At 46.2% G+C, this 12,816-nt stretch overlaps 2 protein-coding genes across 4 annotated transcripts; both read left to right on the top strand.

The window, feature by feature from the left end:
* Window positions 1-361: 361 nt before the first annotated feature.
* On the top strand, window positions 362-3,249 carry PCNA (proliferating cell nuclear antigen). Its single transcript, XM_030035467.2, has 6 exons — window positions 362-657; window positions 1,186-1,283; window positions 1,702-1,769; window positions 1,953-2,147; window positions 2,461-2,584; window positions 2,712-3,249. The coding sequence occupies exons 1-6, from the start codon at window positions 437-439 to the stop codon at window positions 2,792-2,794; spliced, it is 789 nt and encodes a 262-aa protein (XP_029891327.1). The 5' UTR covers window positions 362-436; the 3' UTR covers window positions 2,795-3,249.
* Window positions 3,250-5,415: 2,166 nt separating this feature from the next.
* Window positions 5,416-11,031, top strand: TMEM230 (transmembrane protein 230). 3 transcript variants are annotated; one of them, XM_030035469.2, is made up of 5 exons: window positions 5,416-5,853; window positions 6,460-6,534; window positions 8,096-8,223; window positions 8,703-8,825; window positions 9,754-11,031. In XM_030035469.2, exons 3-5 carry the CDS (start codon window positions 8,125-8,127, stop codon window positions 9,892-9,894), a joined length of 363 nt encoding a protein of 120 aa, XP_029891329.1. In that variant the 5' UTR covers window positions 5,416-5,853; window positions 6,460-6,534; window positions 8,096-8,124; the 3' UTR covers window positions 9,895-11,031. The 3 variants fall into 3 exon arrangements, with proteins under 3 accessions (XP_029891329.1, XP_029891328.1, XP_029891330.1); XM_030035468.2 differs by lacking the exon at window positions 6,460-6,534 and having other exon boundaries at window positions 5,432-5,853; XM_030035470.2 differs by lacking the exons at window positions 5,416-5,853; window positions 6,460-6,534 and adding an exon at window positions 6,715-6,737.
* The last annotated feature ends 1,785 nt before the right edge of the window (window positions 11,032-12,816 follow it).

Genomic DNA, 12,816 nt, shown 5'->3' with positions numbered 1-12,816 from the left:
AGGATCAGAGAGCCCCCCACTACGCCGCCTCAGCCGGGCCGCGGGGCGAGCGCGGCTTCCCGGTACCGCCGTCCCCGCTAGGCCCCCGCCGGCCATGGCCGTACGGCGAGGCGGGAGGCGGGCTGGCGCCACGGGGACGGGGAGGCGGGGCGGGGGGAAGTGTGTAACCCGCGTGGCGATTGGTTCCCGTCGGACGAGGGGGCAGGATTAAGGGGAGGAGCGGCGGCGGGATTGGACGGAGAGCGAGGGGCGTCTGTCATGTGAGCGTGGATAGAGTTTCGCGGGGGGGAGGGCAGGGCCGCTGGCGATTGGCTGCGGCGCGGCGGTGGGCGGGGCGCGGGAAGGCTATAAAAGGGGCGCTCGGCGGCGCGCGGCAGTTGGCGGCCGGTCGCGCTCCGCGGTGGTTTTTCTGTCGGCGGTCGCTGCTCCTGTGAGGATGTTCGAGGCGCGGCTGGTGCAGGGCTCGGTGCTCAAGCGGGTGCTGGAGGCCCTCAAGGACCTCATCACCGAGGCCTGCTGGGACCTGGGCTCGGGCGGCATCAGCCTGCAGAGCATGGACTCCTCGCACGTCTCCCTGGTGCAGCTCACGCTGCGATCCGAGGGCTTCGATACCTACCGCTGCGACCGCAACATCGCCATGGGCGTCAATCTCAACAGGTGGGGAGCGGGCAGCGGCGGGGGCCTTCTGCGGCCGCTGGGACGGGAGTGGGCCCGGGACGGGACCTGAGGCGCTGAGGGGAGCGGGGACCGGGGGGAAAGGGGGTGCGGGAGGGGAGGGTGCAGGGCGAGGGGCCGCCTCTGCCTTCGCCGTGCCGGGGCGGGCGGGGGCCCCTCGGAGCCCCTTCTCTGCCCTTCTTCCCGCCCCCCGTCCATTCTCCTCAGAACTCTCGCGCCGTTTTTCGCGGGGCGGGGCCCGGCGGCGGTGACGTCACTGCCGGCGCGCCGTGGCGGGAAAGCCTGTTCGGGAGCGGGGGAGGCCGAGCGCGGCCCGCCATGGCGTCTCGCCTCCTGCCGCCCGGGGAGGGGGGACATAACGAGCCCGATCTCTGCTCCTTCTGCACAGCTCTGCAGGCTGCGTCTGAGGCTGGCGGCTGCTCCTTGCTAGCCTTGTTTTCGCGCTCTGTAGTAGGCTCTGTCTGCCTGTAATCTTGTGAGTCACCTACCTTTTTTACTCCCCTGCCCCAGCATGTCCAAAATACTGAAGTGTGCTGGAAACGAAGACATCATAACTCTCCGAGCAGAAGACAATGCAGATACGTTGGCTCTAGTGTTTGAAGCACCAAGTGAGTGTTAGATTTGGAAACTGATTTGCTACTGTGATATTTTTAGGTGGTCTTCACAAACCATGCAAATGCAGGAGGGGAAGGAAATGACAGTAAATATTTCAGAAATGGGAGGGGTCACCTGATACTTAAACTCTTGAAACAGTCTGGAGATGTAAGCTTAATCAACCTGACCGATGCTTTCTTTGTAAGAGAGAGACTCTTCTTTAGGCCACCTGCAGATGCTCTTGGTGGGTTGCTGTCCTCTTACAGCCTGCAAAAGCCTGTTTGGGTCACTTTCAGATTTCTACCTCTAATTAAACAAGGTAGATCTTCTTGTCATAATTTGGATGGTTGGGGAGGGAGGGGGGCGCAAAAATTAAATTCAGGATGATAGCTTTTTGGAAACACTTGGTCAAACTATGCTTTCTTTCTTTAGATCAGGAAAAGGTTTCTGATTATGAGATGAAGTTAATGGATCTGGATGTGGAGCAGCTTGGAATTCCAGTAAGTAGTGGCTCGAATGACTGACAACACTGCCTCTTAGAAATGGGTGTTTTCCCCATGTTCACATCAGACGTGAAGTATGAGCTTGTAATATAACTTTGTTTGGAAAGACTAGACAAACTCAAGTGTAGTGACTACACCAAGCTTCTTGGTAGAACTTTAATTGTGACACTTCCTTTGCAGGAACAAGAATATAGCTGTGTAGTGAAAATGCCTTCTGCTGAATTTGCACGCATCTGTAGAGATCTCAGCCACATTGGTGATGCAGTTGTCATCTCCTGCGCAAAAGACGGTGTGAAATTTTCATCTAATGGAGAGCTGGGCAATGGAAACATCAAGCTGTCACAGACCAGTAATGTGGATAAAGAAGAAGAAGCTGTAAGTTAAGCGTTCACTGTTACTGTGGTGTCTTCAGTGTTGAGGTTTCTACTAATATGACTAATTCTCTGACCTACTGGGGGCTAAAGCTGGCTGATTGGATTGTGTATTTCTCTGGTTTATAGATTGGAGGCAACAGATCGTTGCCAACTTTAGGTCCTTATCCCCAGGGCCAGCAAGCTGTGCTCAGCAGAACAGAGTGGGGAGTAGCACTGTCTGCCTTTGCTTGAGATGTCTGAATTACTTGAGAGACTTGAGGGGACTTGCTGCAGCTTGCATTTATTGAAGTCTCACCTGGCTGATGGTTTTCTAGGTCACAATAGAGATGAATGAGCCAGTCCAGTTGACCTTTGCTCTGAGGTACCTGAACTTTTTTACCAAAGCCACTCCCCTGTCACCTACAGTAACACTCAGCATGTCTGCAGATGTTCCTCTTGGTAAGTAGAAGCAGCTCTCCTTGAAAAATCTTGTAGAATGCTGCCACCTTAGAGCTGCGTTAAGAACTCTTGACTGAATGGCTTTTCTGAAGAACCTTCTGAATACTGTTCTCTTTCTTTTTCCCAGTTGTGGAGTACAAGATTGCTGATATGGGACACTTGAAATACTACCTGGCTCCAAAGATCGAAGACCAACAAGAAGGCTCTTAATTGGAGTAGGACTGAGGGGGAGATCTGGTCAGGTCTTCAGAGGACAACTGACTTTGAGAGGGAAATGGCGGTGTTAGCAATTTCAGTGCAGTGGAGCGTTGTATGAGCACTGTTAGGCATGTTGTATAGATATCTTTTGTACATATTTTTCAACTTACTATTTTGCTATACTGGTGTCATTGGAAGTAGATTTTTAGTCTGTTCCTGTACTTGCAATAATCTCCTAGATACTGTCTGGAGGTGAAATATCTTACTCCTTTCAACTTGTGTTAGAGAAGGGGTGCAATATTTTAACTTGAGTAAAGATGTTTCCTAGAGTTTCACCTGTGGAACTGTAGTTGACTAGAGTTGCTGTTCAGTTATGCTGCGAGTTTATTCGACTATTTCATCCATTTATTTTTGAAGCTGGTATTCTAATTGAAACATGGAAAATGGAAATAAAGAATATAATTTCATGGGTTTTTATCCTTTTTAAATGCAGATGGATGAATCAATGCTCTGTCAAACTATGCTAATGTACCCTCGCTCCTTTTTCAAAGGCACTGCACCAGGCAAGGTTGTGGGGTTTTTTTGCACTGGAGTTACCAGCTTCTGTGTTGATCCCTTAGATGTGTTGAAATTGAGGGATGTGGTTACAGTTTGAATAACTAATTGGTCTGTGATGCTGTTTCCTTTAAGCAGAGGAAGTTTGTGAAACTTTTCCTTAAAATGCACTAGCTTCAGCAGATGCCAGAGCTGCCTCTAGCAGGGACTGTTCCTGTAGCTGTCACTCTGGCCCTTGGTGAAGTCTGAGAGTGTGTAGGCACATGCCCCAGTGTGGCTGTGACAGAAAACCGCTTGGTCTGGTGGCGATTTGTGTGAACTGTTCCTGGGTGTGGTTCTGTTGTTTCTGGCTCATTGATGTTGAGCCACTTCTCAACAGGTTGTGTTCATTGAGTGCCTTTGTCCCACACCTTGCATGCTTCTATTGATGTGTAGTGTGCTCACCGTGCTACCAGCAATTCCTGTCTTAATTGAGGATATTTGTCATGTTCGTATTTTTGATGAAGATCTAAAAGTAAGGCTTACATCAAACCTTCAGGGTGAAACATGATCATGAAAAATAAGATCTGAAAACAGTTTCAGGCAGCTACTGTGGTTTTTTCTTCACTTACTGTATTGCTACCAGCTAGCCATAAATCCTTATCCTCCATCTGGAACCTGAGTGACTCCACTTTGTCACGAATGACAAAACACTGAAAAGCAATTCAGTTAGCTTGATCAGTGCTGTGTGGTAAGTAGTACTTAGAGGCTCTTTAAGTGCTGTGGGTATGCTTATTGTTCTAGGAGGCTGCGTGCTTCCCACTAGTCAGCAATACAGGACTGACTAGAGCATAAACTGCCTGAAAATTTGATACTTGGAAAACCCAACCGATTTAGCAGAAGAATTTCACAAGGTGGCAGTACTGATTAAGAAACAAATTCTGCTGTGTCAGAATGATGCAGCTACCATTGTGATAGAAACTTGTCCCTGCTCAAAGCTGAGGGACAGGATTTCTTAATGCCCCTGCCGTTGATTTTTTTTTTTTGTTGGTAGTAGCACTGCTTTACTAGTAGAGATGGTTTAGACTTTTGTTTTCTTCTGCTGTGATGGGTGCAGATAGCTCCCTGCATGGTTTTCAGCTCCCATATTGAGCTTTGTCTTATGTCTCCAGAGCATACCCCATTTATTCTCTTGAACTTTTTTAGCCTGCTGATTAATTCAGCACCTTTTAAGAAAACGCCTCAAAGGCAAGATCTTTAGCTGCCCTAAAGTTTTTCAGCAATTGCTGAGTTACTGCCATGAACAGTACTAGTACTGTCTTAAATAACCAGGAGGCTTTTTTCACTCCAAATGTGATGCTTCTCAGATTGGATCACCATTGTGGTACCTACAAGTACAGCAAGCAAGCACGTGCTTCAGCAAAGAATCAAAGATTAATGATGTTGAAATAGGGAAGGATTCTGGGTTTCAATGATGTGCGTAAAGCTGGGCTAGTGATTGAAGCAAATTTTTTTGGTGCAACCTCCTGCTGTAGTGGGGGTTACAAAACTCTTTTGCTATTCTACTCATAAACATATTGTAAAAATAAGCCAGATGGTTTAGTTGCTTATTTTTACAGCTGTAATGACTGAATTGAGTAGCCTCGTGAGAAACATCGTTTAACAGTAGTGTCTACGTGATTGTGTTCTGACTTGCGTACTGTGTCCTTTCTGGATAAGTCCTTAAAGAAGCTGAATGTTTACTGTGCCATTGTCATACCCAAATAATCAAAATTAAGATGTTCCCTTTAAAAAAAAAACAAAAAACTGGGGAATCTTAGTAAATGCTGTGTGTGTTTCTCCATGTTTGAGAGAGTAAGCTTTTGAAGTTTATTTAGACTTTCTTAGCAAGGAGAAAAAGGGGGAAGGAGGGAGAAATCTATGAAACTTAAGATTAGGCTTTTTGGGCTCTAAATCCAGTGTGTACTTTATTAATTTACAGGAACTGGAACCACGGCAATTCCTGTGGTTTCCTTGTCTGGAGCAGTTGGAGGAAGTAGATCCCCAGCTGTCTTTCATCTGATGGGTTAATACTGTTCCAGGTGCTAGAAATAATCTTCTGGCTATAGCTTGTGTGTCACATATTTTGCCCTAATGAAGGGCAGTGCTGTGTCTGATGGTTCAATTATGCCCAGATCTTCCTGTAGGAAATCGACTTTAAAGCATGTGTAGGAGAGATGTGCATGAACATGCTGTGTCATAAACGAATGCAGCCCCGAAATGACAGATTAGCTCCGGTGGGTCTTGTGTGACACGGGCCTGGGTGACCAGGACGTGGTCCACGCCACCCTGCCCAAGGACACTAATTCCAGCTGCTAATCTGGAGTCCGAGGCCGAAAATAACCCAGCGGCGCTGAGCCAGCGAGAAGCCGCTGCCACAACCTGGAAGGAAATTTCTGTCGTCAGGAATAAACTTCCTGGGTTGTTCTGCGGCCGGCGCAGCGCGGAAGAGGGGCGGCAGCGGGAGAGATGGGCTTGACCAGCAGCGCGAATAGCAGGTAACCGCCTTTGTGTGCTTTTTATTAATGTTTTGAAGCTGTGTGAGGCAGGGTGCGCAGCCCGTAGTTTTGGGGGAGTTCCCAGACATGTTGGGAGCTTCCTGTTCAGCAGCAGAGAAACCATTTCGGGTCTAGAGGAGAGGGCTCGGCTGTGTTTGTCGTGTGAGGTTTGAGCTCCTGAAAGGGCAAGAAGTGACATTCCCCTTACTGCCTTATTCCTGGGCACAGAGGGTTGAAAAATATATTGCTCTTATTTAGGGGGTAAACAGGATTTTGGCTCGAAGTGCCGTGTTTGCATTTACTGGCAAGCTCGCCTGGTGAGCCTGCGCTCTGCTCGGGGAGCGTTCCCCCAGGCAGTGCGGGTTCTGACTGCGTTTAAAACATGACTGTAGCGCATCATATTAGAAAACTTCAATTACAAGTGTGATTCACCATTTATTTGCTTCTTAAAGGGCACAGCACTGAGCTCGTTTGTGATCTTGAACCACTATAGAGCACAAGGATAGTGAAGCTTAGTGGACTTGAACCTGGCCCTTAAACATGAGATCCGAGTGGTTTGGGTTTTTTACATTTGTCTTTAATAGCCGCTTTCTCGTTGATAAGCAGGTGATGGGAAGGGCAGGACAACTTACGCAAGTGTAGATTGGAAATAATTCCTAGGAAGCCACTAGGAATAGCCTGGTAAGTAATGGGACAGTCGGTAAGAAGTCCCATGGTACTTGAGAGTAAAATGGGGTAGAGTCAGGAAATCTGACACATTTCAGAAGTGCTGATTTCTTTTGACTTTTTCTCCTCCTGCATGTCTACCCCCGGGCATGTGGGACGCCTTGGGGGTATTTGAGTACTGTGACCTGAAAAACACAGATGTATAAGTGGCTGAGGATGTGAGTGTTACCACCCTGTAGGTGGGTGGTATTTCCATTATCGATGGGGCTAGAAATGTTTTGTCTGTGCTTGGGTTTTGCTACAAAAAAAAGCAACAAGCTCCAAGTTAAAGGTACAGCTGTGGGGGTTTAAGATCAGAGGGTGTTGGGTTTTTTATAAAAGTCAAATTTACTACAGGAGGAACAAACCTGATGGCAGGGGAATGTGCCAGCAATTAGCAAGAGGGAGACAAAGGATTTCAGTTCAAGTGGAGACTAAATATTTTGAGGATATGCCAAATAGTGTTATAGAGAAAGCGTCTTTGTCCCTTCCTGTTGCAACAGTTGGGATATGCACTTTTGTTTTCTTTATTCCATACTTTCTCAGAAAATAAAGCTATTGAAGTTGGAAAGTGAGGGAAGCCTATTGCCTGCCTCGCTTCTGGGAATTGTAGCCCTGGGCTGCAGTGCAGGTTCAAGGCTGTGGGTCAGCAGCCACCAAACGCATGGGAGAAGTTGTCAGGCCCTGTTAAATGGCTGTGCAGTGTCTCAGGGATGTGTTGGCAGGCCAGATCCAGGCTTCAACTCCTGAGAAGTTGGGCTTCAAGGTGCAGAAGCAAGCTGGCTCTGCCCTTCTCCCCAGGACTGTCACTGCTGGCAGCAAAACCGCAGGGCTTGGCTTCATGGCATGGTGAAATTGCAGGGTATGGCTCTGGCGTAACTAAATAAAGCTCTACCCTGAACGCTGCCTCCCTCGCAGCTAGGCAGACAAGTGACCTATGCTTTTTAGTTCCTTGCTGTTTTTTTTGTTACCTCATCCACTAACCACTCTGTCCCCCTTGTCATGTTCCCTCTGAGTCATGACCTGAGCAGTCTTGGGAATGACAGCTCCATTTCATTCTAGTTTCCAGTGGTTGTTTTTGTGTTGTTTTTTTTTTTTAAATGGATCTATTGCAAAATATCTGGCTGGTTGAAAAGCTGCTTTGTTTAGTTCTGGTTTGGGTTTATTTGCTAGTGTCCCTGTTCAGAAATAGCTGGACCTCAGACATCTCCCTGCTGGAAGTGTGATCTTGCGAAATGAGAGCTGATTTATACATGGTATATTCTGGAATTTCTATCTTACTTTAAATGCAAGTTCTACCTTAGTCTGACTTTGCTTTCAAATATTGGCAAATCCTGTTGCAGCTATATCCATGCCTTTGTATTTTAGGCTTAAATACAGAGCTTTGTTTGAAAAGAATTTATGAAAAAGAACAAAGATGCCTTTTTGTTAGTACAGACTTGACACTGTTTCAAGTAAGAAACTTGATCCATGTCTCTCAGATTCTATTGTCCAATTTTCTCTGATTTTTTTTTTTGCTGTTCTTTTCATTTTCCAGGTTCTAGCTGATGCTCAGGTTTCCTTGTAATGATGCCATCACGGACAAATCTGACTGCTGGGATTCCCAGTAGCAAAGTCAAATATTCCAAGCTCTCCAGCACTGATGATGGATATATTGACCTGCAGGTAAAAATTGGGGAAGAAAACCTCTTTCTGCTGCTGCTGCTCTGACTGTAAACTACTAGGAAAGGCTGCTATAGCTTTGCATGTGCCTGGGAGACTGCTTCTTTGTTTGTCTCCAGTAGAGCAGCCTCAGCTCAGAAAGGTACAAAGCTAGCTGTCAGCCACCACTTGAGCCCTTCTCCAGAAAGCCCGTAGAGCTTAACTGGAAAGATTGCTTGTTTAATAGGGCCAGATGCTTTCCTTTGAAGGGGGGTGAAAATTGGAGCAGATCTGGAAGCAATGGGTGTAAATGCTGGCTCAGACAGTGCAGTCTCCATGGGCAGGATTCCTTGCAGAAGGGCCGTTACAGAGCCCTGCAGCAGAGCTGCTGCAACGGTTTGTCCCGTGTTATCCCTGCTAGCTGTGGGATGCACATTTCTGCCATGGTGGGAGGGGAACTGTGCTGAGTTAAGCTTTTTAATATTTGGGTTTTTTCGATCCAGTTCAAGAAGAGCCCACCAAAAATCCCCTACAAGGCAATTGCACTGGCTATTGTGCTCTTCATGATCGGGACCTTCCTCATTATCATAGGAGCCCTCCTCTTGGCAGGATACATTAGCAAAGGCGTAAGTGGTTTGATTACGTTTCTGTTGCGAGTTTTGCATTGCTTGCCCATTCCCCAAAGTCTGCCATGAACCATCATGTTCAGTGTAGAAATTCAGAGCAAAAGGCCTGCAAGGAAGAAAATAATCCCCTCTGCTGCCTCACTGGTGTTTGCTGTCAGCCCTATTTCTCTGGCAGCAGAGCCCTGTGATGTCTTCAGTTAGCAAGTCTGGAGCAGGTTCGTAGCTGCATGGGAGATCTGCCAGGGAGGGCCAAGTTTCTCTGTCCTCCCTAGGGTACAGTTTCATTTTAATGCTACATCCCTGCAGAGGTCAGCTTGCTGTCCTGGAAAAACTTCATGCAAGGATCATCACTCTTCTAGTGAAGATCATCTGGTAACTTCTGTAGGAGATACCAGACTGCTAGATAGGACGCAGCAGCACTTTTCTCATCTCTCTGTATTTATGATCCATTGAAAGGGGATCTGTTGTTTGTGGCTGACTTGGTGCTCCTCTGTGGCACACTTCTTTTACCTTGTGCCATATGGAATTGCTTTACGGTTGGCAGCTGCTGCTTATCATTGTGGAAACAGTAGTGTTCTGGCTGTATCGGAAGCAGTCCAGGCACAGATAGGAGAGCTTGCTCTCAGCCGGGCATTCAGCACCCAGCATGTGGCTGGCAGTTTTGTTACGTGGTTAGTGTTAGGAGGAGGCACCCCTCCTACCCGAAGGAGAAGTTCAGTTGAGGGTTTCCTGTAGCAAGGAGATGCCAGGGAGAGGACTTGGAGCGCAGCCTGAAGAAAAATGAGATATATCTGATTTAAGATGAATTTTTGCTTTTTGTCAGCTAGCCAGGCCTTAGGAATGAATAGTTGAGGCAGGACTTAAGAAAAAGGGAAGATCCCCCCATACAAATCTCCTCTTACTGCACTTGCCTGTCTCTTTTCTGCAGGGAACGGACCGTGCCATCCCTGTGCTCATCATTGGGATCCTTGTGTTTCTCCCAGGCTTCTACCACCTCCGCATTGCATACTACGCTTCCAAAGGCTACCGGGGCTATTCCTATGACGATATCCCGGATTTTGATGACTGAACAATGTATTTAATTGCATTATAATTAGGTTGGTGGTAAAAGCTGTTAGTTACCCTGGATATCAGAGGGGGCCTTGTAAGATTGTAGATGAAGTATATCAGTCACAAGATGCCAGTTCCTGGTTTTGAAGTATTGCAGGTTTTTCACTTGGGGGGGGTGGGGGCTTGAACAGAGAATTGACCAAAAGGATTGCAACATTAGGTGGGAAGAACATGTGACTTATTGTATTTTTCCTCTTTTGGTTACATAATGCTGGTTGCTTGTAAGAAGTTCTTGGGCAAGCCAATTCTAGCAATTATCCAAAAATAGATGAGCCAGTTTCAGCAGCAAAGATACTTGTTTTTTCTAACTGTTTTATAGAGTTTATTTTAGTTTTCAGTGAGATTGTGGTTATCACTGGGTTTATCTTTGCAGATAAACCAGCATAGTTAAATTCTCCTTTTGCTCTCTGTCCATCAGAAATGCTTCCAATCTACTTGTCCTGTGCTTGTCTGGAGTAACAAGTCAGATATGTACAAGAGTGGGAAAACTGCACTTGCATGAAATAATTTATATGTGCATTTGCTGCACAACTCCTCTTGTCAGAATGACCAAGCTTTTTTACTCAGCAAACACATACTTCAGAAGCAAGCTTTTTCCCATACTGCTGTTACTTTTGGCAAAATCCACTTATCCTTTAAAAGGACTGTTGTTGGATTTTTGCTTATTATTTTAAACAAACTGAATGGATACAGGGAGAATTGGAATTTGGACCAGGACTCAAGTGTCTAGATACCAAAAACCTTGGTGTTGACTAATGTGGATCTTGGAGACACTTGCATTCCATCTGTCTGTATGTATATTTGGAATCATTTTGTCCTTGTCTAGATAATATGCTGTGCATAACTCCCTAGACCAGTAAAAAGGAAATCTCTGTATAATTTGTACTTAAGTCCCATTTGTATTGTTTTGCTAGCTTCAGTGATAGGTTATTCAGGGAAAACAGATTGGTAGCTCTATTTTGTGTAAAATAAAACCAGTCTGTCTCTTGAAGTGGGAATGAACTCGGTGTCCTGGAGAACAAGTATGTTGACAAGTAGTGATGCAAGTAGATGTATTTAATATGAATAAACTTCACTATATTCTGTGTACAAATCATAACCTTGTCTTTTTCACATTCACAGATCTCGGTGTGCACTAAAAACTGTTCTGGGCAACCAGATTAAGGCTTTAGCTGAATCTGCTGTTGCCTACTGCTTCTAATTGCTAATGTAGTCACTCCAATCAGCATTAGGCTTTGCTGAGCCAGCAGCTTTGGAACAGCTCCATCTGCTCTCCAGGACCCTTGGCTGGCTTTGGGGCAGAGCTAGGGAGCTGGGATTACCCTCCCTAGTGCAGCAATCCAGAGTGCCCTGGGTGCGGTAGGAAAACGTGCTTCTCCAGAAGGTCAGGATTTGCTTTTTGAACCTCCCATGCAGCCTTTATTAAATGTGTAAAGACCCCAGACTTCTAATTGCTTTGTTTCAGGGTCCAAATATCCAGTTCCTTTTGTTGTGCAGTGTAACAGGAGCAGTGTCTGATTATGGCTTGTGGGCTGGTACTGATACTCCAGAATTGTCAGGTGTGCTTTGTGGACTGAAAATTTTTTGAAAGGAAGAGGGGCAGGTACCACTGTTGGTGCAGAGCAGGTCCGTGGAGATGTTGAGATGAGAACAGTGCTGGATGAATGCCTTGCTCTGGAAGTACTCTTAAAATTGCCTTTTTTTCCTCCTCCAATATTCTAGATTAAGCCCAAAGCCTGAGCCAAGATCTCTTTTAACCTACATCTCTTCCCTTGTCTGACTTAATTGGCTTGTGTGTGCCCCAGTGTTGCACTCTGAGTAATAACTGATTGAATTCAGGATCTCCCTTTCCATCTCTGAAGGCAACAACTATGCATGTTCTTTCCTGCTGTGCTGTGTCACGCCAGCCCTCACCCATCTTACGTTCCTGACGCTGCTGGCCCCTGGGCCGATGGCAGCCCCGCTTCCCAGATGTTGTCACGTACTGCTTGGCAGCAGCTGAAGTGTGTCAATTAAAGCTAGGTCTGGCCAGGAGAGTGGCTGCTGACGCAAAAACATGAATCAGCCTCTATTAGGGGATAAGAATGTAGATTTGTTCGGTTTGGGGGAAAGGGGAGAGGAAGTGGAAGGGAAGTTTAGATGGAAAAAGAAAAGGGGGAGGGAGAAGATGCTTTCAAGTGGGGCTGATAAGATGCAGAAAATTGGGAAGCCTGGGTTGACTAAGAAGGACAAGTACATGTAGGGGACAGGAGAAAAACATGCTGACATTTCTGAAGGTAAGGCAATTAAATTAATTTTTTTTTTAATTTGACAGAAGCAAAGTCCTCAGGCAGCACAGTGTATAAATAAGAGCAGTCCCTGCCCTAGTGGTTGCAGGGCTGTCTGTGTGAGGGATGGCTACAGGGAAATTTTCCTCTCTACAGGGATTGTTTTATATCTAATCTGGAAAAAAGGAGACACATCTGGGAAAGAAAAAGGTATGTTGACTGCTGGAAAAATGCAGATCCAGATGACTTCATTCTTTGAGTTGACATACTGCAGTCTAAGCATGGTTTTCCTCCACAGTATAAGTCTCTTAGATGTTCAAATGTCTATTAATTGTCTAGCTGTAGTGTAGATAATAGCCAGGGTTCAATTTTCTCTTGCAAAATAGCATGTATTTACATTTATTGCAAGAGATTGGAAAACTTTACTGCAAATATCTTGTTTCTGAGCCTCGTCCATACCATAGCAGTGATGCTCCTCTAGTGTAGATTTGATTGTAATCAGTGCAGTCAGCTCTTACATTTGTTAAAGCATTACATAAGAATGAAGCTTTCCTCCCAAGTGGGGCTGGTGTTTCGGTGCTTCTGTGCTGATACATTACAACAGGATCTTTTTA

This window comes from Aquila chrysaetos, chromosome 13 (assembly GCF_900496995.4).
Source record: "Aquila chrysaetos chrysaetos chromosome 13, bAquChr1.4, whole genome shotgun sequence".
NCBI classification, from domain to species: domain Eukaryota; kingdom Metazoa; phylum Chordata; class Aves; order Accipitriformes; family Accipitridae; genus Aquila; species Aquila chrysaetos.
The sequence above is the reverse complement of the archived record's forward strand: the minus strand, read 5'-3'. Positions and strand labels throughout refer to the sequence as shown.

What these genes read in the sequence shown, in the direction of transcription:
- TMEM230 (XM_030035469.2), top strand. Translation starts at nt 8,125, where the DNA reads ATGATGCCATCACGGACAAATCTGACTGCTGGGATTCCCAGTAGCAAA. An exon ending in ATGGATATATTGACCTGCAG is followed by an intron (nt 8,224 to 8,702) that starts GTAAAAATTGGG and finishes TTTTCGATCCAG; the next exon opens with TTCAAGAAGAGCCCACCAAA. An exon ending in CAGGATACATTAGCAAAGGC is followed by an intron (nt 8,826 to 9,753) that starts GTAAGTGGTTTG and finishes TCTTTTCTGCAG; the next exon opens with GGAACGGACCGTGCCATCCC.
- PCNA (XM_030035467.2), top strand. Translation starts at nt 437, where the DNA reads ATGTTCGAGGCGCGGCTGGTGCAGGGCTCGGTGCTCAAGCGGGTGCTG. An exon ending in TGGAGCAGCTTGGAATTCCA is followed by an intron (nt 1,770 to 1,952) that starts GTAAGTAGTGGC and finishes CTTCCTTTGCAG; the next exon opens with GAACAAGAATATAGCTGTGT. An exon ending in GTCTGCAGATGTTCCTCTTG is followed by an intron (nt 2,585 to 2,711) that starts GTAAGTAGAAGC and finishes TCTTTTTCCCAG; the next exon opens with TTGTGGAGTACAAGATTGCT.